The sequence below is a fragment of the Zosterops lateralis genome, assembly GCF_965231275.1.
Source record: "Zosterops lateralis genome assembly, chromosome: 32".
NCBI classification, from domain to species: domain Eukaryota; kingdom Metazoa; phylum Chordata; class Aves; order Passeriformes; family Zosteropidae; genus Zosterops; species Zosterops lateralis.
Genome location: NC_139792.1, coordinates 494,095 through 520,344, shown reverse-complemented (window position 1 = coordinate 520,344; position 26,250 = coordinate 494,095). Strand labels below are relative to the sequence as shown.

The 26,250-nt window shown below is 60.0% G+C and overlaps 3 protein-coding genes across 5 annotated transcripts; 2 read left to right on the top strand and 1 right to left on the bottom strand.

The window, feature by feature from the left end:
- Positions 1-368: 368 nt before the first annotated feature.
- Positions 369-9,254, bottom strand: HNRNPA1 (heterogeneous nuclear ribonucleoprotein A1). 2 transcript variants are annotated; one of them, XM_083881087.1, is made up of 11 exons: positions 8,958-9,254; positions 7,145-7,261; positions 5,985-6,131; positions 4,994-5,204; positions 4,202-4,294; positions 3,990-4,121; positions 3,809-3,859; positions 3,014-3,190; positions 2,561-2,683; positions 2,011-2,073; positions 369-915 (listed from the first exon to the last, which is right to left on the bottom strand). In XM_083881087.1, the coding sequence occupies exons 1-10, from the start codon at positions 9,156-9,158 to the stop codon at positions 2,018-2,020; spliced, it is 1,308 nt and encodes a 435-aa protein (XP_083737213.1). In that variant the 5' UTR covers positions 9,159-9,254; the 3' UTR covers positions 369-915; positions 2,011-2,017. The 2 variants fall into 2 exon arrangements, with proteins under 2 accessions (XP_083737213.1, XP_083737214.1); XM_083881088.1 differs by having other exon boundaries at positions 3,990-4,079.
- Positions 9,255-9,511: 257 nt separating this feature from the next.
- Positions 9,512-13,882, top strand: CBX5 (chromobox 5). 2 transcript variants are annotated; one of them, XM_083881214.1, is made up of 5 exons: positions 9,512-9,527; positions 11,347-11,498; positions 12,050-12,248; positions 12,797-12,894; positions 13,444-13,882. In XM_083881214.1, exons 2-5 carry the CDS (start codon positions 11,362-11,364, stop codon positions 13,592-13,594), a joined length of 585 nt encoding a protein of 194 aa, XP_083737340.1. In that variant the 5' UTR covers positions 9,512-9,527; positions 11,347-11,361; the 3' UTR covers positions 13,595-13,882. The 2 variants fall into 2 exon arrangements, with proteins under 2 accessions (XP_083737340.1, XP_083737339.1); XM_083881213.1 differs by lacking the exon at positions 9,512-9,527 and adding an exon at positions 9,675-9,727.
- A 2,019-nt stretch (positions 13,883-15,901) lies between these two features.
- SMUG1 (single-strand-selective monofunctional uracil-DNA glycosylase 1) lies at positions 15,902-17,377 on the top strand (the record flags this gene model as incomplete). The annotated part of the gene is made up of 2 exons (XM_083880973.1): positions 15,902-16,330; positions 16,820-17,377. Coding segments are annotated over exons 1-2 (594 nt in total), but the record flags the coding sequence as incomplete, so codon positions are not given.
- Between the last annotated feature and the right edge of the window lie 8,873 nt (positions 17,378-26,250).

Here is a 26,250-nt window from a genome sequence, read left to right as displayed (position 1 = left end):
TGGCACCCCCAGGTGCCACATTCCTGCTGTCACCTGCTGGCCCCGCCCCCTCCCTCTGGGGTCCCCAAATTGGTGTCCCCCACCTTCCTGTCCCTGTCACCTTCAGGGCTGCTCCACCTGTGTCCTTGTCCCCTCAATCCCTGACCCCATGGTGTCCCTGTCCCCTCCATCCTTGTCACCATGATGTCCCTGTCCCCAGCGTCCCCTTGTTGTCCCCTTGTTGTCCCCTTGGTGTCCCCAGTGTCCCCTCTCCCCTCCCGTCCCCACACACGGGACACAGGTACAAAAATACCCTTTTATTGAGGGCACCGGGGGGGTCCCGGGTGGTCCCGCGGGCGCTGGGGGCGGGACCTGGGGGGGGAGGGGGGTTTGGGGTGGGGGTGACCCAGCCCTGGGCTGTCCCCAAATGTCCCCAATGTCCCCAGGGTCCCCCCGCTCACCTCGCGGGCTCCTCTCCCGGGGCCGGCGGCTCCTACAAAAGGCAAGGAGGGAATTAGTGCCGGGGGGACACCCGGGGGACACCCCGGGGACACTCTGGGGACACCCGGGGTGACACCGAGAGGCGTGGCAAACAGAGGAGGGGCGGAGCCAGGCCGTGACTGACAGCTGAGCCGACCAATCAGAAAGAAAGAAAGCAAAGCAGCCCCCTCCCCTCCCCAAACCAATTCTAAAATTCATCATAATAATAAAAATAATTTAAAAAAAGAAAAAAAAAAGAAAAAAAAAAAAAAAACCCAAGAGACATTTATTGAGGGTGGGGAAGGGGGTACAGGACACGGGGCGGGGGGATTCCGGCCCGTGGGGTGCGGGGGGACCCCGGCACGGTGACCTCACTGCGGCCCGGGGGGTCCCGGGGGGTCCCGGGGGCTCCGCCCGGCTCCAGGGGCCGCCCCAGGGCCCGCCCGGCTCCGGCTCCTGCGGGGGAGGGACACGGGCAGGGTTAGGGCTGGACTGGGGTGGGGTCTGGGGAGGGGCAGAGCCCCGGTCCCGGCCCCAAACACAGCCCCAAATCTGATCCCCATCCTGACCCCAAACACAGCCCCAAATCTGATCCCAATCCTGACCCCAAACACGGCCCCAAATCTGATCCCAATCCTGGCCCTGATCCCTGCCCCAAACACAGACCCGATCCACATCCCTGCCCCGATTCCAGCCCCAAACACAGCCCCAAACCCGATCCTTGCTCTGATCCCAGTCCCAGCCCCAAACAGAGTCTCTATCCCAATCCTGGCCCTGATCCCCGCCCCAAACACAGACCCTACCCCTGCTCAGATCCCAGCCCTAAACACAGCCCCGAACGCGGCCCAGAACCCAATCCCTGCCCCAATCCTGGCCCCAAACACAGCCCCGATCCCAACTCCGAACCTGCTCCCTGCTCCGATCCTGACCTCAATCCCAATCCCTGCCTCGATCCCTGCTCTGATCCCAATCCTGGCCCTGATCCCAGCCTTAAACCCACCCATCCCTCATTCTGGCCCCGATCCCAGCCTAAATCCCAGCCCCGATCCCTGATCTGATCCCAATCCCAGCCTCAATCCTGGCCCCCATCCTGTCTCTGATCCCAGCCCCAATTCCTGCCCTAAACCCAATCCCTGATCTGATCCTGGCCCAATCCCAGCCCCGATCCCAATCCCGGCCCCAACCCCACTGGAATTCCCAGCTCTACCCCTTCCCACCCTTTGCCCGCATTTCCACCCTTTCCCTACTTTTTCCTGCTGTTTCCCCTTCTTTTTTCTTTTTTCTCTTAATTTCCCACTTTTAACCTTTTCCTTTCTCTCTTCCCACCCTTCACTTTCCCCCAAAAAAAATTCTGTAATTTTTTTTTTTCATTTTTCCTCTCAATTCTCTTCCCATTTTTTCCCTATTTCCTCCTGAATTTTTCCGTTTTCTCCCCAATTCTTTCCCATATTTTCCCCACCCTTTCCTCACCCTTCTCCCCATATTTTCCCCACCCTTTCCCCATATTTTCCCCACCCTCTTCCCACACTTTCCCCCATTTTCTCCCCTCACCTGGCCGTTAAAACCTCCTCCCTCCTCCGTAGCTGCCGCCGCCGCTGGAGCTGCCGTAACCACCTGAGGAGGAGCCAGGGGGGATTCAGGGACACCCCGAAATCTGGGGACCCCCCCCAACACCCCCAGGGACACAGGACCCCCGCCACGACACTTTGGGGGCTCCCCAGTTTATTTTGGGGTCTTCCCAGCACATTTCAAGGCCACCCCAAGACATTTTAAGCCCCATCAAGGTGATTTTTGGAGCCCCCAAGGTGATTTTTTTACCTCTCTCAGCTGATTTTGGGGTCCCCCCCCCAGCAGATTTTGGGGACCCTCCAGGTGATTTTACAACCTCCCCCAGGTGGTTTTAAGCCACTCCAGGTCATTTTAAGCCCCTCCCAAACTATTTTTTGGGGCCCTGCAGGTGATTTGGGGGTTCCCCAGATGATTTTTAGGGTTTTCCAGGACATTTTGGGATCCCTCAGGTGGTTTTTAGGGTCCCCCAGGATATTTTAGGGTTATTTTAGGGGTCCCCCAGGTTATTTTAGGGTTATTTCTGGGCACTCACCGCCGCCGTAGGGCCCCGAGCTGCGCCCCCCGAAGCTGCCCCCCTTCATGGGCCCGAAGCTCGAGGCCTGGTTGTTGTAGCTGCCAAAGTCATTGTAGCTGCCCCCGCCCCCGAAATTGCTGCCTGGGGGGACAAACAGGGGGGTCAGGGGGTCACACAGGGGTCAGGGGGACACACAGGGGTCGGAGAGGGGACAAACAGCAAGGTCAGGAGGACAGTGGGGTTGTGGGGGGACCGAGGGGTCAAGAGGGGACAAATATCCAGGTCAGGGGGACAGCAAGGTCAGAGGGATTAGGGGGACAGTGGGGTCAGGGCAACAGCAGGGTCAGGGGGGACAGCAGCCCCTGGGGGGTCCCACCTGTGCCCACCTCAGCCCCATCCCCAGAGCCCTCACGTGTCCCCAGAGCCCCCACCTGTCCTCCCATTCCCCCACCTGTCCCTGTTGGTCCCCACCTGTCCCCGCCTCCCCGAGGCCGTTGCGCACGGCCAGGGCGGGCCCCCGGGCGGGTCTCCGGCCCCCGCTGCCCCCGCCGAAGCCCCCGCCGTTGTTGTAGCCGTCGTAGGAGCCGCTGCCGCCGCCGTAGCCGCGGTTCCCGCCCGAGTACCCGGGGCCGCCGCCGCCCCCGTACCCTGTGAGGGGACAGAGAGAGAAAACGGGGATTGGAGAGGATGGAGCAGCCAGGGGGGCAAGGGAGGGCTGGGCTCCGGTGGGCGGGACAGGGGGTGTGTGTGGTGTGGGCTGGGCTGGTCGTGGCCTGTCCTGGGCTGGCCATGGCTGGGAGAGACTTGTGTCCTGATCCAGCCTGGGCTGGGCTGTCACTGGCTGGGAGGAGCTCATGATCTGTCCCTGTCTTGTCCTGGGCCATCCCTGGCCAGGAACGACCTGTACCCTAGCCTGGGCCATCCCTGGCCTGTCCTGGGCAATCCCTGGCCTGTCCCTGGGTTGTCCTGGCCTGTCCATGACCAGGAAGGGCTTGTACCCTGTCCTGGGCCATCCCTGGCCAGCAGGGACCCGTGCCCTGTCCCTGCCTGGCCTGGGGCATCCCTGGCCTGTCCCTGGCCAGGAAGGACCCATGCCCTGTCCTGGTGTGTCCTGGGCCATCCCTGGCCTGTCCCTGGCCAGGAGAGCCCCGTGCCCTGGCCTGGCCTGTCCTGGGCCATCCCTGGCCGGGAGAGCCCCGTGCCCTGGCCTGGCCTGTCCTGGGCCATCCCTGGCCGGGAGAGCCCCGTGCCCTGGCCTGGCCTTACCGTCAGCGCCAAATCCATTATATCCGTCCCCGCCGGCGCGGCCAAACCCACCTGGGGAGAGGAACAAACCGCGCTGGGGCCCCGCCGGAGCCCGGGGACAGGGGGACACGGGGACAGCAGTGACATAGACAGACAGAGAGGAGGAGGTGGCTGCCACGGCTGGGGCTGTCCCGTCACTCACCACGGCCACCAAAGTTGCCCCCGCGGTTGAAGTTGTCCCCGCCGCCGAAGCCGCCGCGGCCGCCGCCGAAGTTCCCGGAGCCGCTGCGGCCTAGGAGAGGAGGAGGAGGAGGAGGAGGGAGGGGGGCACAGGCTTTAGGCACAGCGCGGGTGGCACGGGCGGCGCTGGCGCGGCGGGGACACGGCCAGCACGGCCAGGGGCTGGATGCTCACCTCGCTGGCCGGCCGAGGCGCTGGCCATCTCCTGCTTGGACAGCGCCTTGCGCACCTCGCAGTTGTGCCCGTTCACCGTGTGGTACTTCTGGACTGTGGGGACACGGGGGTCAGCATGGGGGGGCACTGTCACCTACCCAGGCTGGCCCCACACTGTCCCCAGCCGGGCTGTCACTGTCCCAGCAGGGCTGTCACCTCCCCAGGCCACCTCCACACTGTCCCTAACCAGGTTGTCACCACCCCAGCCAGGCTGTCACCTCCCCAGGCCACCTCCACGCTGTCCCCAGCCAGGCTGTCACCATCCCAGCTGGTCTGTCCCCACCCCGCAGCATCCCCACGCTGTCCCAGCCCATCCCCAGGCTGTCCCCGCCCTCAGGCCATCCCCAGGCTGTCACTGTCCCAGCCAGGCTGTCCCCACCCTGCAGTATCCCCAGGTGTCCCCAGGCTGCCCCCAAGTGCCTCCAGGCTGTCCCCATCCCACAGTGTCCCCAGGTCGTCCCCAGGTGTCCCCAAGCTGTCCCCACCCTGCAGTGTCCCCAGGTGCCCCCAGGTGTCCTAGGCTGTCTCCAGGTGTCCCTAGTCTGTCCCCAGGCCATCCCCAGTCAGACTATTACTGTCCCAGCTGGGCTATCCCCAGGTGTCCCAGGCCATCCCCAGGCATTCCCGGCTGTCCCCACCCTGCAGTGTCCCCAGGTGTTCCTAGTCTGTCCCCAGCCCATCCCCAGGTGTCCCAGGCCATCCCCAGGTGTTCCAGGCTGTCCCCAGGTGTCCCCAGCCCCCCCAGTGACTCACTGACGATTTTGTCGACCGAGTCGTGGTCGTCGAAGGTGACGAAGGCGAAGCCGCGCTTTTTGCCGCTGCCGCGGTCGGTCATGATCTCGATGACCTCGATCTTGCCGTACTGCCCGAAGTACTCGCGCAGGTGGTGCTCCTCCGTGTCCTCCTTGATGCCGCCCACAAAGATCTTCTTCACCGTCAGGTGCGCCCCGGGCCGCTGCGAGTCCTGGGGACGACAGGGGCACAGTGACAATGGGGACAATGGGGACAGTGCTGGGGACAGGGACAGCACCGGGGACACGGTGACACCCGGGCCGCTGCGAGTCCTGAGGACAGGGGACATGGGGACAACGGGGACAGGGGACAGCACAGGGGACACGGTGACACTGGGGTGGGCATTGTCCCCAGTGTCACCACTGGGAGCAGCAGGAATGGCCGCTGCCACCTCTGCTGTCCCCAGTGTCACTGCATCACTGTGTCCAGTGTCACCACTGCCTCACTGTCCCCAGTGTCACATCATCACTGTCACTGTACCCAGCACCACCACCTCACTGTCCTCAATGTCACCGCCTCACTGTCCCCTGTGTCACCACCAGGAGCAGCAGGTGTGCTCCTGTCCCCAGTGTCACTGCTGCAATAGCAACAATGGCCACTGCCACTGTCTCCAGTGTCCCCAGAGTGTCCCCAATGTCCCCAGTGACCCCTCACCTCTCTGGACACAGCCCGTTTGGGCTCCACCACCCTGCCCTGTGCCCCCAGTGTCCCCAGTGTCCCCAATGTCCCTCACCTCTCTGGACACAGCCTGTTTGGGCTCCACCACCCTGCCCTGTGCCCCCAGTGTCCCCAATGTCCCTCACCTCTTTGGACACAGCCTGTTTGGGCTCCACCACCCTGCCCTGTGCCCCCAGTGTCCCCAATGTCCCTCACCTCTTTGGACACAGCCTGTTTGGGCTCCACCACCCTGCCCTGTGCCCCCAGTGTCCCCAGTGTCCCCAATGTCCCTCACCTCTCTGGACACGGCCCGTTTGGGCTCCACCACCCTGCCGTCCACCTTGTGTGGCCGCGCGTTCATGGCGGCGTCCACCTCCTCCACCGAGGAGTAGGTGACGAACCCGAACCCCCGGGAGCGCTTCGTGTTGGGGTCCCGCATCACCTGGGGACAGGGACACAGCACAGACAGCTCAGGGACATGGGGGACAGCTCAGGGACACAGGGGACATGGGCAGGGATGTGATGAACCCGAACCCCTGGGAGCGCTTTGTGTTGGGGTCCCGCATCACCTGGGGACAGAGCAGAGACATCAGGAGGGACACAAGGACATGGGGACAACAGGGACATGGGCAGGGATGTGATGAACCCAAAGCCCTGGGAGTGTTTTGTGTTGGGGTCCCGCATCACCTGGGGACAGGGACACAGCAGGGACATCAGAAGGGACACAGGGGACAGGGCAGGGACACAGGGAACAGATCAGGGATGTGGGGACAGGTGAGGGACACAGGCAGGGATGTGCCAAAGCTGAACCCCACACAAGGGCTTTGTTTGGGCCCTGCAGGAGCTGGGGACACCACGGGGACATGGGGACAGGCAGGGGACACACACAGGGGACACACACAAGGGAGGGGTTTGGGGTTGCGAGGAGGAATTTGGGGATCCCAAGGAGGAATTTGGGGATCCCAAGGAGGGATTTGGGGATGCCAGGGGAGGGATTTGGGGATGCCAGGGGAGGGTCCCAGGGTGGGATTTGGTGCCCCAGGGCAGGTTTTGGGGATCCCAGGGCAGGATTTGGTGTCCCAGGGATGGTTTTGGGCATCCCAAGGAGGTATTTGGGGATGCCAGGGAGATATTTGGGATCCCAGGGTAGTTTTTGGTGCCCCAGGGCAGGTTTGGTGATCCCAGGAGGATTTGGGGGATCCCAGGGCAGGTTCTGGTGATGCCACGGCAGTTTTTGGGGTCCCGGGGATGGTTTTGGGCACCCCAAGGAGGTTTTTGGGGCTCCCAGGGCAGTTTGAGGACCCCAGGGATGGGTTTGGTGATCCCAAGGAGGTTTTTGGGGCTCCCAGGGCAGTTTTTGGGGTCCTGGGGATGGGTTTGGTGATCCCAAGGAGGGGTTTGGGCACCCCAAGGAGGTTTTTGTGTCCCCCCAGCCAGTTTTTGCCCCCGTCTCACCACGCAGTCGGTGAGGGTGCCCCACTGCTCGAAGTGGCTGCGCAGACTCTCATCTGTGGTCTCGAAGCTCAGGCCGCCGATGAAAAGCTTCCGCAGCTGCTCCGGCTCCTTCGGGGACTGCAGGGACAGGAGAGGGGGACATTGGGGTCACAGGGGGCTGGGGACATCCCAAAACACCCCACATGGCTCCTTCAGGGACTGCAGGGACAGGGACAGGGGGAAATTGGGGTCACAGGGGCTGGGGACACCCCTAAACATCCCCACAGAGCTCCTGGCGGGGCTGGGGACACCCCCAAACATCTCACAGAGCTTCTTCAGGGACTGCGGGGACAGGGATGGGGGAAACTGGGGTTACAGGGGCTGGGGACACCCCTAAACATCCCCACACAGCTCCAGGGGGGGCTGGCACCCCAAAATCCCAACTGGGACAGCCCAGAGCTCCTGACATCCCAAACTCCATCCCTAATAAATCCCCCCAGAGCTCCTGACACCCCAAAATCCTTCCTGAGACCCCAAATTTCCCTCTGGACTTCCCCTGACAGCTCCTGACACCCCAAATTCCCCCTGGGAACCCCCAACCTGAGACCCCCAAACTCCCAGATCCTATTTTGGGGACCCCCAGACCCTAAAAAGACCCAGAGACCCCCACCCCAAACTCCTACATCCCCAAATTTCTGGGCCTGAGGGATCCTTGAGCATCCCCAGTTCCCATGGGGGGGCACCAGACCCCCAGACCCCCCCAACCAAAATTTCTTCATTCCCCTCACCCCAAAATCTCTCCCCCGGCCCCAATTTTTGGGACCCATCAATCCCCTCAGTGCCCCCAGCCCTTATTTTTGGGACCCCCCCCCAGCCCTAAATTCAGATTCCCCACCACCCTAAAACCCCAAATCCCTCCAGCTCCTTTTACCCCCCTAACCCCAAATTCAGACTCCCCATCCCCAAATTTTGAGCCCCCAACCCCAAATTTGAACTCCCCAGCTCCTCCAACGCCCCCCTCCCCTCATTCCTAACCCTCCCAAACCCCCACACTGCAAATTTGGACCCCACAACTCCGAATTCACACTCCCCCACCCCTCAAACCCCCCCAACTTTTATCTCTCCCCCTCCCAAGCCCCCAGACCCCAAATTTGGACCCCCCATCCCCAAAACTCGCCCTCCCCAGGCTTTACTTTGAATTCTGACTCCCCCAACCCCTCCGACCCCCCACCCTTATTTCTAACCCTACCAAGCCCCCAGACACCAAACCTGAACCCCCCCAACCCCAAATTCACACTCCCCCACCCCCTTAAAACCCCCCAACTTTTATCTCCCGCCCTCCCAAGCCCCCAGACCCCAAATTTCGGACGCCCCCATCCCCAAACCCGGCCCCCCGCGGGGTTTATTTTGGATATTCCGAGTCCCCCCCGGCCCATCCCGGGTGACACAAAGGGACGCGCACGTGGCCGCGGGAGCGCGCGCGGGGTTTGGGGGGGGGGGAACGGGGGTGAGTGAGGGGGGGGTCGCGCATGCGCCTGAGGGGGGGATGGGGAGGGGAAGGAGGGGGAGGGGAGGGATGGGGGGGGTCTCTGTGTGTGCCCCCCCTCCCCCCCTGGGTCCCCTCACGGCGCCTGCGCGAAGGAGGGGAGGGAGGGGAGGGATGGGGGGCACAACGCGCAGGCGCAGTGAGGCCCCGCGGCCCGCCAGGCGGCGGCGGCGGCGGCGCGGGAAAACCGGAGGGGGGGAATAAAAAAAAAAAATAAATTAAAAAAAAAATAAAATAAACCCGTCGCGCATCGCTGATGGGAGGGAAGTGGGGAGAGCGAGCGCTGACCTCGGCCTTGGCCATGGCGGCGGCGCGGGGCGGGGCGGGCCGGGCGGTGGCCGGTGGCAGCGCGATGCTCCCTCTGCGAGCGCCGACACGGAAAGGGGCCGAGCGACGCGAGCGCCGCCGCCTCACCCCGCCGCCCCCGCCGCCCTCACGGCCCCCGCGCCGCCTCCCATTGGCTGACGCCGCCCGCCGCCGCCGCGCCATTGGCCCTCCCGCCGCGCTCCGCCCTCCTCGCCAGCGCTCATTGGTTGTTTTCACATAAATCCCGCCCCCGCGCCGCGTTGATTGGGTAGCATTGGTGTGGGCACGCCCCGCTCGGCTTTTCCCGCTCCGGGCCGGAGACACCCCGGCGCGCCGCTGATTTGTTGGGGAGGCGGAGGATCCGCCCCTCGCTCGGCGCTCATTGGTTGAAGGCGCGGGGGGACGGCCCCTATTGGCGGGCGCGGCCGTCGCTCAGCGCGGGCCGCCGGCGGGCCCAGCGCAGCTCGGCGAGCGCGGCGCGGCGGGCGCAGAGCGGGGCGGCGGCGACTCCCGGCGGCGGCGAGGAGGGGCCGCCCGCCCGCCGGCCCCAAGGTGCGCCCGGTGCAGCGCATGCGCCGATCGCGGCGGGCTTTGGGGAGGGGGGAAAGGCGGGCGGACGCATGCGCGGAGCGCGGCCGGCGGCGCCTGCGCGCTGCGGGCGGTTTTGGCGGGCGGAGCGCGGAGCGGCGGCAGCTCGGAGGGGCGGCCAAACCGCGGCGGACGGGCCCGCGCCGGAGCCGCTCTCCGCGCAGGTAGCGCCGGCGGCGGGCGGCGGATGAATGGGCGGCAGCGCGGGGGCGGGTCCACCGCCGTGACGGGCAGGCGCGGCGGCCAATGGCGGCGCGCGGGAGGCGGGGCCGCGCGGGGAGTGGCGGGCTCGGTACTTAACGGGAACAAGTGGGAGGCGGGGGCAGCGCAGTGATTTACAGGCGCGCTGACCAGTAGCGGTTAAGCGGAGGCGGGGCCGCGCGGGGAGTGACTGTTTCATCGCCCAATGGCGGCGCGGCGGGGCTGCGGCGAGCGGCGGGGCGCTCAGCCAATCATCCCGCGGGCGCGCGGCTGTTCTGACCAATCGCGGTCCGGGGCGCGCTCGTGGCCCCGCCCCCAGGCCCGGGCATCGGGGCCCCCGGCCGCGCTTTGAACCCAGATCTGCGGCTTTTTACCCCAAAACTGCGGGTTTTGCCCTCAAACCGCCGCGTTCCCGCTTCAACCAGCCGGGTCTCGCCTCAGAACCGCGGATTTCCCCTCACAACTGCGGCTTCCAGCCGTCGAAAAGGCGCTGTGGGCCCCGCAGCGGCGCGGTCCCTTTGTTCCCTCAGGATTCCCGGGCGCGGGATCGGGCCGGGCGCCCCGGGGGCTCCACGGCGGCTTTTCCCGGCCCGGGGCCGCCTTTTCCCGGCCCGGGGCCGCCTTTTCCCTCAGGAATCCTCCCGGGTCCCGCCCCAACCCCGCGCCGGGAAATCCCGCCGGGAATCCGGCAGGAAATTCCAGCCGGGAGCGAGGAATTCCCGGGCTCCCTCAAGGGTTGAAACAGAGAAAGCTGCAAAAATCGAGGCTTGAGGGGAAAGAAAAACAAAAACACTCGAATTGGGGTTTTCTTAAAATTTCTTTCTTTTTAATCTTCCCATTTTTAAGGGGTTTAGGCCAAATTTTGTTTCCCAGTTCCCAAATCCCCCCCTCAGTTTTAGGGGATTTATCCTAAGTTTCGTTTTTCACTCTGCCTAAATTCTCTGGTGTTTTAAAGGGGTTTTTATTTTAGCCCAAATTGTGTTTCTTTGTGCTGGTTTTTAGGATCAGCCCCTGCTGTGCTCCCCCCTTTGGGATCTCCCTTTGGGGGTCCTGGGGTGCCCCCAAATCCCTCCTTGGGGGTCCCAACATGACCCCAAATCCTTTTTTTGGGAGTCTCAGGATGACCCCAAATCTTTCCTTGGGGATCCCAAGATGATCCCAAATCTTTCCTTGGGGGTCCCAACATGACCCCAGTTTTCTCATTTGGGGTCCCAACATGACCCCAAATCTGTTCTCGAGGATCCCAAGATGACCCCAAATCTCTCCTTGGGGGTCCCCAGGTGTCCCCAGGTCACCCCTGAAGAGCCAAGGGAGCTCCAGGAGCATCAAATCTCCCTCTGGGGGTCCTGAGATGACCCCAAATCCCCCCTTGAGCTGTCCCTTGTCCCCCCACAGGTGACAATACCATGTCCCCAGAGTGGTGGCTGCGCTGTGGGCAGGAGGAGAGCCCTGTGTCACATCCCTGTCCCATGGTGACATTCCTGTCCCTGTCCTGTCCCCAGAGCGGTGGCTGCGCTATGGGCAGGAGGAGACCCCTGTGTGACATTCCTGTCCATGTCACTGTCCCCTGTCCTGTCCCCAGAGCGGTGGCTGCGCTATGGGCAGGAGGAGCCGGCGGGCAGCCGACAGCTCGTCCTCGGGGGAGGAGGAGGAGTATGTGGTGGAGAAGGTTCTGGATCGGCGCGTGGTGAGGGGCCAGGCCGAGTACCTGCTCAAGTGGAAGGGCTTCTCCGAGTGAGTGACACCGAGGACAGCGCGGTGGGGACGGGACACAGGACAGGGACACAGCACCCTGGGACAGGGGCCACAGCTCCTGGGAAGTGGCACTAGGGACCCCGGTTTGTGACAGGGGACACGGGCACAGGGACATGGGGACACCACAGTGACCCTGAGGTGACCCTGGGGTGCCATGGACTGCAGGGACCCTCCTGTGTGACAGGGGGTGTGGGGACTCCATGGGGGGTGTCCCTGCACTGTCCCCACGGTGCCCCAGAGATGTCCCACACAGGGAACACAACACGTGAGGGTGGGGAGGTGTCCCTTGGGTGCCCCTGGGTGTCCCCTGACCATGTCCCCCAGGGAACACAACATGTGGGAGTGGGGAGGTGTCCTCTGGGTGTCCCCCACATGTCCCCCGGGTGTCCCCATCCCCTGACCATGTCCCTTGGGTGTCCCCCGGGTGTCCCTGTCCCCTGACCACTTTCCCTGGGTGTCCCCTGTGTGTCCCCATCCCCTGACCGTGTCCCCTGACGGTGTCCCCGGTGTCCCCTCTGGGTGTCCCGCAGGGAGCACAACACGTGGGAGCCCGAGAAGAACCTGGACTGCCCCGAGCTGATCTCGCAGTTCCTGCGCAAGGACCGCAGGATGAGGGACATGAGGGACATGAGGGACAGCGACGGGACACGGCCCCGCGAGCGCCCCGAGGGCGCCAAGCGCAAGGGACTGCCCGGGAGCGAGGACGGGCGGGCCAAGAAAAAGAGAGAGGTGACCACGGGGACACTGGGGACAGGGACATGGGGACACTGGGGACATGGGGGCACTGGGGTCAGGGACACAGGGGAGGGATGGGGACATGGAGAGGGGACAGGGACACGGGGAGGGACGAGGGGATGGGGACATGTGGACACGGGGAGGGGACAGGGACACTGGGGACAGTGACAGGGGGATGGGGGCAGGAATGGACACCCAGGGGTGGGGACAGGGACACAGGGAGGGGACATGACAACACAAGGATGGGGATGGGAACCCAGGGATGGGGACAAAGGACTAAGGGATGAGGACAGGGACATGGGGAGGGGACAGGAATGGACACCTCAGGCTGGGGACAGGGACTGGGGACAGTGGCACCCAGTGTCCCCTCCATGGGGACAGGAGCCTGGAGTCCCCAGGGAAGGGGACAGTGTCCCAGTGCCACCACACTGGGACTGCCACTAGCCTGGGGACAGCATCCACAGCCAGGAGCTGCACCCCCTCCTGTCCCCAAAATCCCCTTTTTTCCCCCCAAACCATCCCTTTTTCCCCCACACCCCCAGAGCAACGACATCGCCCGCGGCTTCGAGCGGGGCCTGGAGCCCGAGAAGATCATCGGGGCCACCGACTCCTGCGGGGACCTCATGTTCCTCATGAAGTGGTGAGGCCACCACGGTGTCCCCAGAGTCCCCTCAGCCCCACAGGCTGTCCCTGTGACCTCCCCCAGTCCTCCCAGTTTGGGTCTGTGTCCCCCAGTTTGTGTCCCCTGTGTCCCTGCAGTTTGTGTCACTCCAATTTGTCCCTGTGTCCCTCTGACACCCAGTTTGTCCCTCTGTCCCCCAGTTTGTGTTCCCAGTTTGTCACTGTGTTCCCAGTTTTTGTCCCCACTTTGTCCCCATGTCCCCACTCAGTGTCCCCTCTCGTTCTGTCCCTGTGCCCCCAGTTTGTCCCCAATTTGTCCCCATGTCCTCACTCTGTGGCCCCTCTTGGTGTTCCCACTCTGTTCCCATTCTGTGTCTCACTCTGTGTCCCCAGTTTGTCCCTGTGTCCCAGTTTATCTGTGTCCCCTCTCACTGTCCCCATGTCCCCTCTCACTGTCCCCATGTCCCCTCTGTCCCCGCTGTCCCTGTGTCCCAGTTTATCTGTGTTCCCTCTCACTGTCCCCATGTCCCCTCTGTCCCCATGTCCCCTGACCCCGCTGTCCCCTCAGGAAGGACACGGACGAGGCCGACCTGGTGCTGGCCAAGGAGGCCAACCTCAAGTGTCCCCAGATTGTCATCGCCTTCTACGAGGAGCGCCTGACGTGGCACGCGTACCCCGAGGACAGCGACAGCAAGGAGCGGGACCCGCCCCGCAGCTGAGCCCCCCCCGGTGTACATAGACCCCCCGGGACCCCCCTGTCCCCTCCCGGTGTCCCCGGGGCCGCCCTGGGGACACCTGCGGTGACCCTCCCCTTTGGGCGTGGCCCCGGCCTGTCCCCGCCCCTCCCTCGCGGTGAATGGGGGGGCGTGGCCCCGGATTTTGGTGTTTTTTAAGGTGGGTGTTTTTAGCCGGGGCCCCCCCGGGGTGTCCCCGTGTCCCCTCTTGTCCCCCCTGTCCCCCCAGTGCTGTCCCCGAGCCCCTCCCCAGGATTTGCTTCCAATAAAGGGTCACTTTTCAGGAGATGCTGCTGGTGGGGGGACGGGGGGATCCCGGTGTCCCCATGGGGTCACCAGCGTGGCACAGTGTCCCCACAGGGTCCCCACAGGGTCGCCACAGGGTCCCCAGTATGGCTTAGTGTCACCACAGTGTCCCCACAATGGACCAGTGTCACCCCAGTGTCCCCAGCACAGTGTCACCAGTACATCCCAGTGTCACCAGCATGACCCAGTGTCCCCACAATGTCCCCCCAGTGTCCCCAGCATGAGCTGAAGTGCCCCAAATATCCCCAGTATGTCCCAGTGTCCCCAGAATGGCCTAGTGTCCCCAGCACGGTGCCCCCAGTCCATCCCAGTGTTCCCACTATGGGCCAGTTTCCCTCCAGTGTCCCCAGTATGGCCCAGTGTCCCCACAGTGTCCCCAGTCCATCCCAGTGTCCCCAGTCCAGGCTCAGACCCGTCCCCATTTCAGGGATCTATAAAGGGGGAGAGGTCCCCCCTCGGTGGCGCCGCCTGGTGGTGACAGCGCGGCGCTGCACCCGGGGACAAAGGGGGACACGGGGACACCGCGGGGGGGACACTGGGGTGCAGCGGGGGCTGCTTGGGGACACCTCGGTGACACAGGGAGGGGCTTAGGGACACCTGGGTGACACAGAGAAGGGACTTGGGGACACCTGGGTGACAGTGGAGGGGAGTTGGGGACTCCCCAGTGCAGCTGTTTGGGGTCTGGGGGGCAGCTGGGGACACTCCCGGTGTCACAGGGGGGTTGGGGACACCCGGGTGACACCAAGGGGGGGTTGGGGACACTCCCGGTGCCCACCGCGCTCCCTCCCCGGCCCGCCAGGGGGCGCCCTCGCGCCGCCGCAGCCCCACACCGTGGGAAAGGGCGTGGCCTGAGCAGGCCCCGCCCCCTCCGGTGCGCGCGGTTCCGCCGCCGTTCTCCCCTCCCGGTGGGTGCTCCGGGACCTCGGGGGGCTCCGGGGGGGTCCACAGGAGGTGGGGGAGGGGCTCCGGGGGGATTTTGGGGGGCTGTTTTCCCTCCGCAAAGCACGACGGGAAACTCCGCGCGCAGACAAAGGACGGGGCCACGCCCCCCGCGCGGGGCACGCCGGGAAGGGGCTGAGGGCGGGGGGCGGAGCTGAGCGGGGCAGGGGGCGGGGCCTGGCCGGCGGAGGAAGCGGCGCGCGCTCAGGTGGGCTCGCGGCGGCGGCCGTGACGTCACCGGGGGGGGCTTGTGACGTCACGGGGGCCCGGTGTGAGGGCGGGGACACCCGGGGGGTCCTGAGGGGTTTGGGGGGGGCTCTGAAGGGGCAGGGGGTGGGGCCGAGGGCGCCGTGTCACTGCCAGCCCGGCCTGTCCCCGCCGGGGGGCCTGTCCCACCCCCGGGGCTCTTCTGTCCCTTTTGTCACCCCCCCCGGGGCTCCCCTGTCCCCTCTGTCACCTCCCCGCACCTCCGCTATTCCCTTTTGTCACCCCCCGTGTCCCCTCTCTGTGTCCCCCTGCCCTGTCCCCGTGTGTGTGTCACGGCCCTGTCCCCGTGTGTGTCACCGCGGTGTCCCCGCAGGCCATGGGGGACGATGGAGTGGCGGCAGGAGCAGGAGGAGGAGGAGGCTGAGGAAGGACCCGGGGGGCAAAACCGACATGGAGCCCAACGGGGGGACCGGGAACCACCCGGGGACCAGGAGGAACAACCCAGGGGTGAAGAGAAAGACCCCAGGGGTGAGGAATGACCCAAAGGTGAGGAAGGATCCAGGGGTGAAGAGGATGGAGCCGGGGGTGAAGAGGAAGAACTCAGGGCTGAGGAAGAACCCAAGGATGAAGAGGACAGAGCCGGAGCTGAGGATGAAAAAGCCTGAGGATGAGGATGATGAGGGACACCGGGCTGAGGCTGAGGATGGACACCAGGCTGAGGATGAAGACGGACACTGGGCTGAGGACGGAGCTGGGGCTGAGGATGATGATGGACACCAGGCTGAGGATGGACACCAGGCTGAGGATGAAGACGGACACCAGGCTGAGGACAGAGCTGGGGCTGAGGATGGACACCAGGCTCAGGATGAGGACGGAGCTGGGGCTGAGGATGAAGATGGACACCGGGCTGAGGCTGAGGATGGACACCAGGCTCAGGATGAAGAGGGACACCAGGCTGGGGATGCAGGTGGACACTGGGCCGCTGGCCGAGCCGATGTTGCTGATGGAGCCCATGATGCTGATGACACCGATGATGATGATGAGGCAGACGAGGAAGGCATTGCAGAGCGGTTCCTGGCCCTGGAACGGGCCCTGTCGGAGCAGCTGCGGGCGCTGGGCCCGCCGGGCCCGCCCGTGGCCGTGGTCTATGCCCCGCTGGAGTACGCCTGGGAGCCCCACCAGAGCTTCGTGCGCCGCTACCTGCGCGGGCCGCGCCCCGTGCTCTTCCTGGGCATGAACCCGGGGCCTTTTGGGATGGCTCAGACAGGGGTGGGCACCGGGACAGGGCACAGGGGACACCAGGACAGGGCACAGGGATACCAGGGGGCTCTTCCTGGGCATGAACCCCGGGCCCTTTGGGATGGCCCAGACCAGGGTGGGCACCGGGACACCGGGATAGGGGTTGGAGGCACCGGGATGGGGCTGGGGAGCACTGGGCAAGGGCTGAGGGACACCGGGACAGCAGGACAGGGGCTGGAGGCACTGGGATGGGGCTGGAGGCACTGGGGGGGCACTGGGATGGGGCTGGGGGGATGTTGGGGGATACTGGGACAGGGGCTGGGGGTGCTCAGGACATCCCATGGGGTCCCTAAACTGAGGTTTAGGGGGGGCTCAGGGGATCCTAGTCCATCCCAGGAGATCTCAAAGCAGGGAAACTGAGGCACGGGGGTGTCCCAGTCCATCCCGTGGGGTCCCCACAGCCCGATGGGGCTCAGTTCTGTCCCCCCACCCCCTGACTCTCCCCTCTCTCCCCCCCAGGTTCCCTTCGGCGAGGCCCGTCACGTCCGCGAGTGGCTGCGGGTGGGGGGCTCGGTGCTGAAGCCCCCCCAGGAACACCCCAAGCGGCCCGTGCTGGGTTTGAACTGCCCCCGCTCGGAGATCAGCGGGCGGCGGTTCTGGGGGCTGGTGCGCAGCCTGTGCCCCGCGCCGCGCTCCTTCTTCCGCCGCTGCTTCGTGCACAACCTGTGCCCGCTGCTGTTCCTGGCCCCCTCCGGGCGGAACGTGGCGCCCCCCGAGCTGCGCCCCCCGCTGCGCCGCCGCCTCCTGGCGCTCTGCGGGGACGCGCTGGTGGCCGCGGTGGTGGCGCTGCGGGTGGCGCTGGTGGTGGCCCTGGGCAGGGTGGCCGAGCAGGGGGCGCGGAGGGCGCTGCGGGCGGCGGGGCTGGCGGTGAGGGTCACCTGCATCCCCCACCCCTCGCCCCGCAACCCCCGGGCGAACCAGGGCTGGGAGACACAGGCCAGGGCCAGGCTGGAGGAGGAGGGGGTGCTCAGCCTGCTCGGGGTGGGCGGGGGGTCCCTGAACCGGTTTGACCAGTTGGGGACTGGGGAAATGGGGGTTGGGGGGTCCCTGAACCGGTTTGACCAGTTGGGGACTGGGGGAAAGGGGGTTGGGGGGTCCCAGACTCAGTCTCCCTACTCAGGAACTGGGGGTAAGAAGGTGGATGTGGCCCTGCCCCAGTTTGACCAGTTGGGGACTGGGGGAAAGGGGGTTGGGGGGCCCCAGCCTCAGTTGGGGACGCAGGGAATGGAGGTTGGAGGGTCTCAGCCCCAGTCGGACCAGTTGGGAACTGGGAGGAAGGACATCAGGGGGTCCCTGTCCCGGTTTAACCGGTTTAGGACTGGGGAAAAGGGGGTTGGGGGGCCCCAGCCCCAGTTGGGGACAGAGGGAATGGAGGTTGGGGGGTCCCAGCCCCAGCTGGACCAGTTGGGAACTGGGAGGAGGGAGGATGGGGGGTCCCAACCCCAGCTGGGAACTGGGGAAAAGAGGGTTGGGGGGTCCCAGCCCCAGTTTGACCAGTTTGGGACTGGGGGAATGGAGGTGGGTGGGTCCTCGTCCCAGTTCAGGACTGAGGGAATGGACGTTGGGGGGTTCCAGCCTCAGTCTCCCCCCTCAGAACACGGTTTGGGGCAGCACTCCAGGGCAGAGGATCAGTCCCTGCCTCAGTTTCTCCCCTCAGCAATGGGGGCACAGGGGGTTGGTGGGTCCCTGACTCAGTTTCCCCCCTCGGGAGGGGGTTTAGGGCTCCTTTAGGGGGCGGGGGGCGGCTCCTGCCTCAGTTTCCCCGCTCGGGGATGGTGCTATGGGAAGAGGTGACGGTTTTTGGTTTAGGGTTTTGTATTTAGAGTTTTGGGTTAAGAGTCGGGGTTGGGGTCTGGGGTCCTGCCTCAGTTTCCCTTTAGGAACAGCCCGGGGGGGTCCTGGGTCGGGGCCTCGCTGGGGAATTTTCTGAAGAATTTTCTGTGGGATTTTCTGTGGGATTTTCTGTGCAATTCTGGAATAAAAAAAGGCAAAAATCGGTAAAAACTCGAGGAAAGAGACACCGGGGGATGGGGGATGGGAACAGACGGCCAGCCTCCCTGGGCCGTACTGGGAGTCACTGGGATGAACTGGGCCGGGCTGGACCGGACTGAACTGGGCCGTACTGGGCTATACTGGGATACCCTGGGCTGAACTGGGCTGAACTGGGCCGTACTGGGATGCCCTGGACTGGACCGGGCCATACTGGTCCGTACTGGGCTGTTCCCGCGGTGCTGTGCGGGCTGGAGCCGCCAGAGGGAGACAGAGAGCCACGGGACAGGGAGTGACCCCGGGACAGGGACAGGGACGGGGACAGGGACAGGGATGGGACGGAGATGGGGACAGGGATGGGACAGGGATGGGACGGAGATGGCACTGGGACAGGGGACAGGGGACAGGGAGAGGGAACAGGGACTGGGATGGGGACAGGGATGGGACAGGGATGGGACAGAGATGGCACTGGGACAGGGATGGCACTGGGACAGGGGACAGGGGACAGGGACAGGGAGTGACACCGGGATGTGCAAATCTGGGATGTGATTTTTTGGGCTCTGTGGGTTTGGGGTCTCTGATTTTGGGATCTGTGGGGTTTGGGGTCTGTTGGGTTGGGATATTCAGATTTTAGATCTGTGCAAGTTTGGGATGTGCAATTTTGGGATGTTCGGGTTTGGGATCTGTGGGTTTGGGATGTTCGGGTTTAGGATCTCGGATTTTGGGATCTGTGGGGTTTGGGATGTTCAGGTTTGGGGTCTCAGCCCCCCAAACTCCCCATTTTGGGGCCTCCCCAGGAACCCCCCGCGGGTTCCCCTTTCCCAGCCCCCCCCGGGTTTGTGACTCCACAGTTGGATAATTTATTTTTATTGGGCCCTTTTATTTATTTATGGCCCTTTTTCCTCTCCCTCCTCCCTCCCCCCTGAATTCCCGGCCTTTGGAATTCGCTGCTCAGGGAGGAGAAGGGAAAAAAACAACCAAAAAGGAAAAATAAAGAAATAAATATAAAATAAAATTTTAAATTAATAAATTAAAAGGGGGGAAAAAAGGAGGGAAAGGCCGAAAAAGGGGGGAAAAGGGGGGAAGTGAGGAAAAGGGAAAAAATAGGGGGGAAAGGGGGAAAAAAGGTGGAGGAAAAGGAGAAAAAGAGGGGGAAAAAGGGGGGGAAGAGGGGAAAAAGAGGGGAAGGGGGAAAAAAGGGGGGAAAGGGGAAAAATGGGGAAAATAGGGGGGAAATGGGGGAAAAAAGGGGGATCTTGGTTTGGGACCTCTGAGTTTGGGATCCGTGGGATTTGTGGTCTCAGATTTTGGGATCTCAGAGTTTGGGGTCTCTGGGATTTGGGATCCCCCACCCCTCACCCGCCTCCCCCATCCCGGTTCCCATCCGGAGCCCCGCGGGGTTTTTGGGGCATTTTTGGGGTCACGCCCCGGCCGTGGGGATCCCCCAGGGCCCGACCCCGCAGGAATCCCGGGATTTATGGTCTGGAAACTCCCGCGGGGGAAAAGGGCTCCGGCTCGGCCATAAATCACCCGGGAGGCCCCGGCAGGGCCGGGCTCTGGGATGGGGAGGGTTTTATGGGACTGGGGAGGGTTTTATGGGATCAGGGGCTCTTTTATGGGATTGGGGACATTTTTATGGGATCGGGGACGGTTTATGGGATCGGTGACATTTTTATGGGATCGGTGACACTTTTATGGGATCAGCACCAGTTTTATGGGATCGGTGCCAGTTTATGGGATTGGGGACAGTTTGTGGGATCGGGGATGGTTTTATAGGATCCAGGAGGGTTTAGGGGATTGGGGACAGTTTATGGGATCAGGGACGGTTTGTGGGATTGGGAATGGATTATGGGATCAGTGATATTTTTATGGGATCGGCACCTCTGGGATTTGTGGCCTCATCTCCTCACCGTGCCCAGGAATGTTTATCCAACCTCCCCATCCAAAAAAAAAAAAAAAAAAATCAAAAATTCCCTTTCTCCATCCCAAAATTAAATTAAATGAATTAGGGGATGATTTGGGGGATTTAAGGAGTGACCACGGGGATGTCTGAGTGACCATTGACATCTGAGTGACCACTGACACCACTGAGTGACCACTGACATTCCACTGAGTGACCATGGGTGTCTCTGAGTGACCACTCATATCTTTGAGTGACCACAGATGTCTCTGAGTGACCATGGACACATCTCTGAGTGACCACTGACATCTCTGAGTGACCATTGACATCTGAGTGACCACTGACATCTCTGAGTGACCACAAATGTCTCTGAGTGACCACAGACACCTCTGAGTGACCTCTGACATCTGACTGACCACTGACATCTCTGAGTGACCACAGATGTCACTGAGTGACCACAGACACCTCTGAGTGACCTCTGACATCTCTGACCCACTGAGTGACCACAGACATCTCTGAGTGACCTCTGACATCACTGAGTGACCACAGACATCTCTGAGTGACCACTGACATCACTGAGTGACCACAGACATCTCTGAGTGACCACTGACATCACTGAGTGACCACAGATGTCCCTGAGTGACCTCTGACCCCCCAGAGCTCCGTGGGCACCGTTTTGGGGCAGAATCCCGTGGATTGGGGTCCCTGGGGGGTTGTGGGGACACAATCCCTGGGGGGCACCTTTGGGGTTTGGGGTCTGTGGGATTTGGGATTTGTGGGGTTTGGGGTCTGTGGGGTTTGGGATCTCTGGGATTGGGATTTGCCAAACCTGTGGGATTTGGGGAGGGAGGGAGGGAGGGAGGGAGGAAGGAAGGAAGGAAGGAAGGAAGGAAGGAAGGAAGGAAGGAAGGAAGGAAGGAAGGAAGGAAGGAAGGAAGGAAGGAAGGAAGGAAGGAAGGAAGGAAGGAAGGAAGGAAGGAAGGAAGGAAGGAAGGAAGGAAGGAAGGAAGGAAGGAAGGAAGGAAGGAAGGAAGGAAGGAAGGAAGGAAGGAAGGAAGGAAGGAAGGAAGGAAGGAAGGAAGGAAGGAAGGAAGGAAGGAAGGAAGGAAAAAGGGACGGATCAATGGATTGATGGATCAATGGATTGACTGATCAATGGATCACTGGCCTGATGGATCAATGGATCAATGGATTAACAGATCGACGGATCAATGGATGCAGAACCCACCATCCCTGCCTGGAATTCCCAAGGGAAAACATCCCTGGGGATCCCACAGGAGCTCGGGATCCCCCCAGAGCACATCCCAGGGTTTTTATGGGGACATTTGGGGTCCCCGGGGACATTCCCAGGGACATTTGGGGTCCTTGGGGACCCCTCCAGGGCTGTCCCAGGCACATTTGGGATCCCTGGGGACCATCCCAGGCCCATTTGGGGTCCCCGGGGCCACCCCAGGGCTGTCCCAGGCCGGGTCTCCCCCTCCCCTCCCCGCCCGGGGCTCTGGAATTGGGGAAGGAGCAGGAAAAGCTCCGGAGCCGCCCCGGGAATGTCCCACAGCAGGAACCCCTGGAGCTGCTCCAGGAGAAAATTCCTCCTCCCGGGGCTCCTTTACGGCTCACACCGTTCGGGGAGAGCCCTGGAGCTTCCCTGGAAATCATTACAGATCACAAAAGTGCCACTGGAGCATCCCAGGAATTAATTACAGATCACAAAGTGCCACTGGAGCTTCCTAGAAAATAATTACAGTTCCAGAAACGTTGCTGGAGCACCCTGGAAAATCATTACAGATCCCAAAGTGCTGCTGGAGCATCCCAGGAAATAATTACAGCTCCAGAAGCATCACTGGAGCATCCCAGGAATTAATTACAGATCTCAAAGTGCCGCTGGAGCTTCCTAGAAAATAATCACAGTTCCAGAAGCGCCGCTGGAAGATCACAAGAAATTATTACAGTTCCAGAAGTGTCACTGGAGCATCCTGAAAAATAATTACAGGCACCAATGGAGCCAGAGCATCCCAGAAAATTATTATGGATCCCAAAAGTGTGGCTGGAGCACCCCAGGAATTAATTACAGATCCCAAAGTGCTGCTGGAGCATCCAAGGAAATAATTCCAGTTCCAGGAGCATCACTGGAGCATCCAAAAAAATCATTACAGATCCCAAAGTGCTGCTGGAACATCCAAGGAAATTATTATAGATACAAAAAGTGTGGCTGGAACATCCAAGGAAATAATTCCAGTTCCAGAAGTGTCGCTGGAACATCCAAAAAAATAATTACGGATCCCAAAAGTGTCACTGGAACATTCTGGAAAATAATTACAGATCCCAAATCCCCCAGGAATCCCCCCAGAAATACCCCAGGAAATCCCCAGGAATCCCCCATAAGGAATCCCCCCAGGAATCCCCCCATGAGGAATCCCCAGGAATCCCCAGGAATCCCCCCAGGAATCCCCCCCCAGGAATCCCCCCAGGAATCCCCCCAGGAATCCCCCCAGGAATCCCCCCCCAGGAATCCCCGAGGAATCCCCCCAGAAATACCCCAGGAATCCCCAGGAATCCCCCCAGGAATACCCCAGGAATCCCCCAGGAATCCCCCCAGGAATCCCCCAGGAATCCCCCCATGAGGAATCCCCAGGAATCCCCCAGGAATCCCCCCAGGAATCCCCCAGGAATCCCCCAGGAATCCCCCAGGAATCCCCCCAGGAATCCCCAGGAATCCCCCAGGAATCCCCCCAGGAATCCCCCAGGAATCCCCCCAGGAATCCCCCCAGGAATCCCCCCAGGAATCCCCCCAGGAACCCCCCAGGAGGATTTTTTGTTTGTTTGTTTGTGTTTTAGGGGAAATTTCGGGGTGTTTTAGAGGATTTTTGGGATATTTTAGGCAGATTTTTGGGTGTTTTAAAGGAATTTTTGGGGTGTTTTAAGGGTTTTTTTTGTGTGTTTTAGGGAGATTTTTGGGGTGTTTTAGAGAGATTTTTGGGGTGTTTTAGGTGGATTTTGGGGCGTTTTAAGGGGATTTTTTGGTGTGTGTTTTAGGAGGATTTTTTGGGTGTTTTAGAGAGATTTTGGGGTGATTTAGGTGGATTTTGGGGTATTTTAAGGGAATTTTTTTGGTGTGTGTTTTAGGAGAATTTTGGGGGTATTTTGGTGGTAATTTAGGGAGATTTTGGGGCATTTTCAGAGGATTTTTTTGGTGTGTTTTAGGAGGATTTTGGGGGTGTTCTGGGGGGATTTGGGGGCGTTTTAAGGGGATTTTGGGGCCGATTCCCCCCGCGGCCCCCAGAGGGCGCCCGGCCCGGGGGGATCCGGGATTGGGATTTTCCAGCCTTTGGCGGGGCCCAGAAATTCCACATTTTCCTTTATCTGAATCCCAAATAATTCCAGATTTTCCTTTATCAATATCCCAAATTTTCCTTTATCGGTGTCCAAGAGAATTCTCGATTTTCCCACATTTCCGCACCCCAGAAATTTCCCTGAAAATCCCCAGAAAAGAAAATTTACCCAAATTTTATTTTTTTTCCCCGAATTTTCTCCCCCAGGAGGTTTCTCCAGCTTTTCACACCCCGATCGCGATTTTTAAAAATTATTATTATTACTATTATTATTATTATTATTAATATTGATTTATTGATTTGTAATTTTTTAATTTTTTATTTTGATTTTGATTTTTGATCTTGATTTTAATTTTTTTTAATTATTATTTTTAAATTATTTTTTATTTGATTTTGATTTTTAAATATGATTTTATTTTTATATTTTTATGTTTATATTTATTTATTGGTTTTTTTAATAATTTTTAAAATTTTTAAAATTTTAAAATTTTAAAATTTAAAATTTTTAATAATTATTAAAATTTTTTTAATAATTTTTATTCTTTTTATTTTTTATTATTTTTATTTTTATTTTTATTTTTATTTTATAGGGAAAAAATAAATTCATTTTTATTTTTCCACCCCCAGGAGCATCACCCCCCCTCCCCCCCCATCTATTAATTACCGGCAGCAATTAATTAACGAGGGAAGGCGCCTGTTGCTAATTAACCCCCGGAGTTAATGAGGAGAGCGCGGCCCCGGCTGCTCCTTAATTGGGTCGGGAATTCATTAATTGGGTCGGGAATTAATTAATAGGATGGGGAATTAATTAATAGGATGGGAAATTAATTAATAGGATGGGGAATTAAACGCTCAGGTCACTCTTGTCCTGCTGGATCCGGATTTTGGGGCGTTTTAAGGGGATTTTGGGGGATTTTTTGGGATATTTTTCAGGGATTTGGGGGATTTTTGGGGGGGTTTTAGGGGGATTTTTTGGGGGATTTGGGGGAGATTTTTGGGGTGGATTTTGGGGGGTTTTTAGGGGGTTTTTATGGGGATTTTTGAGGTGTTTTAAGGGGATTTTTGGGGTGTTTTGAGGTGGATTTTTGGGGTGTTTTATGGGATTTTTGGGGTGTTTTAAGGGGGGATCTTGGGGCGATTTGGGGGATTTTTGGGGTGGATTTTAGGGAGATTTTCAGGTTGATTTAGAGGCATTTTCGGGTGATTTTTTTGGGTGATTTTTGGGGTGTTTAAAGGAGGATCTTGGGGGATTTTATGGCGATTTTTTGGGTGTTTTAGAGGCATTTTCGGGGCGATTTTGGGGGTGTTTTATGGGGATTTTTGGGATGGTTTAGGGAGATCTTGGGGGGATTTTTAGGGTCATTTGGGGGGGGAATTTTGGTTATTTTAGAGGCATTTTCGGGTGATTTTTTGGGGGCGATTTTGGGGTATTTTGTGGGGATTTTTGGGACATATTGGGATAATTTTTTTGGGAATTTTTAGGGCTGTTAAACGGGATTTTTGGGGGTTATTTCCAATAAAAAACCCGCGTGTGAAGCTCTTTAATCGCCCCCGGGGGATAAAAGCGGCCCCGGGGGGGGCGGTGACAAAGGTGACAAAGGTGACAAAGGTGACAAAGGTGACAAATGTCCCCTCGCGGGGACACAAATCGCCCAATCCCGGCCCCGGCTGCGGGTGCAAGGAGAGGTCACAGCGCCGCGACACGAATAGTAATGAGGATTAAAAAAAAAAAAAAATTAAACAAAAAAAATTAAAATAAAATAAAATTAAAAAAAAAAAAGCCCCCTCCCAAAAAAACAAAAAAAAACCAAAAAAAAAAACCACAAAAAAAACCCCAATAATAATAAAAATAAATTTAAAAATATATTAAAAATAAAATAAAATAAAAATTGTAATAATTAAAAAAAACAACCCACGGGAAAAATATTCCAGGGGAAAAAAAAAAAAATAAAATATTTCCCTGAAAAATTCCGAAATCTTTCATTGGCAGAGGGAGGGGAGGGAGGGGGGGGTTGGGGTGGGGGAAAAAAGGGGATTTTGGGGTTCCTGGGGGTGGGAATTCGGGCTCGAGGTGTTTGTGGGGGGTGGAGGGGAAAAGGGATGGAAAAAAAAGGGGGGAAATGATGGAGAAAATGGGGGGAAAAGGGATGGGAAAAATGGGGGAGAAAGGGGGGAAACAGATGGAAAAAAAGGGGGGAAAAAGGGGAAAAGGAATGGGGGAAAAGGGGAAAAGGGATGGGGAAAAAAAGGGGAAAAGGGGACGGGGAAAATGGGGAGAAAGGGAAAAAGGGATGGAAAAAAGAAGAAAAGGGAAAGGATTGGGATGGGAATGATGCGATGGGAAATGGATTTATGGGATTTATGGGATGGGATTTATGGGATTTATGGGGTGGGGTGTGGCCGGGGAGGTTTTGGGGCGGTTTCAGGTTTTGGACAATTTCCCAAAGGGGCCGAGGGCGCTGGGCTGTGACAGAGACACAGAGAGACCGGTGTCCCCTGTCCCTGTGTCCCCTTGTCTGTGTGTCTCCTGTCCCTTGTCCTCCTGTGTCCCCTGTCCCTGTGTCCCCTGTCCCTGTGTCCCCTTGTCTGTGTGTCTCCTGTCCCTTGTCCTCCTGTGTCCCCTGTCCCTGTGTCCCCTGTCCCTGTGTCCCCTTGTCTGTGTGTCCCCTGTC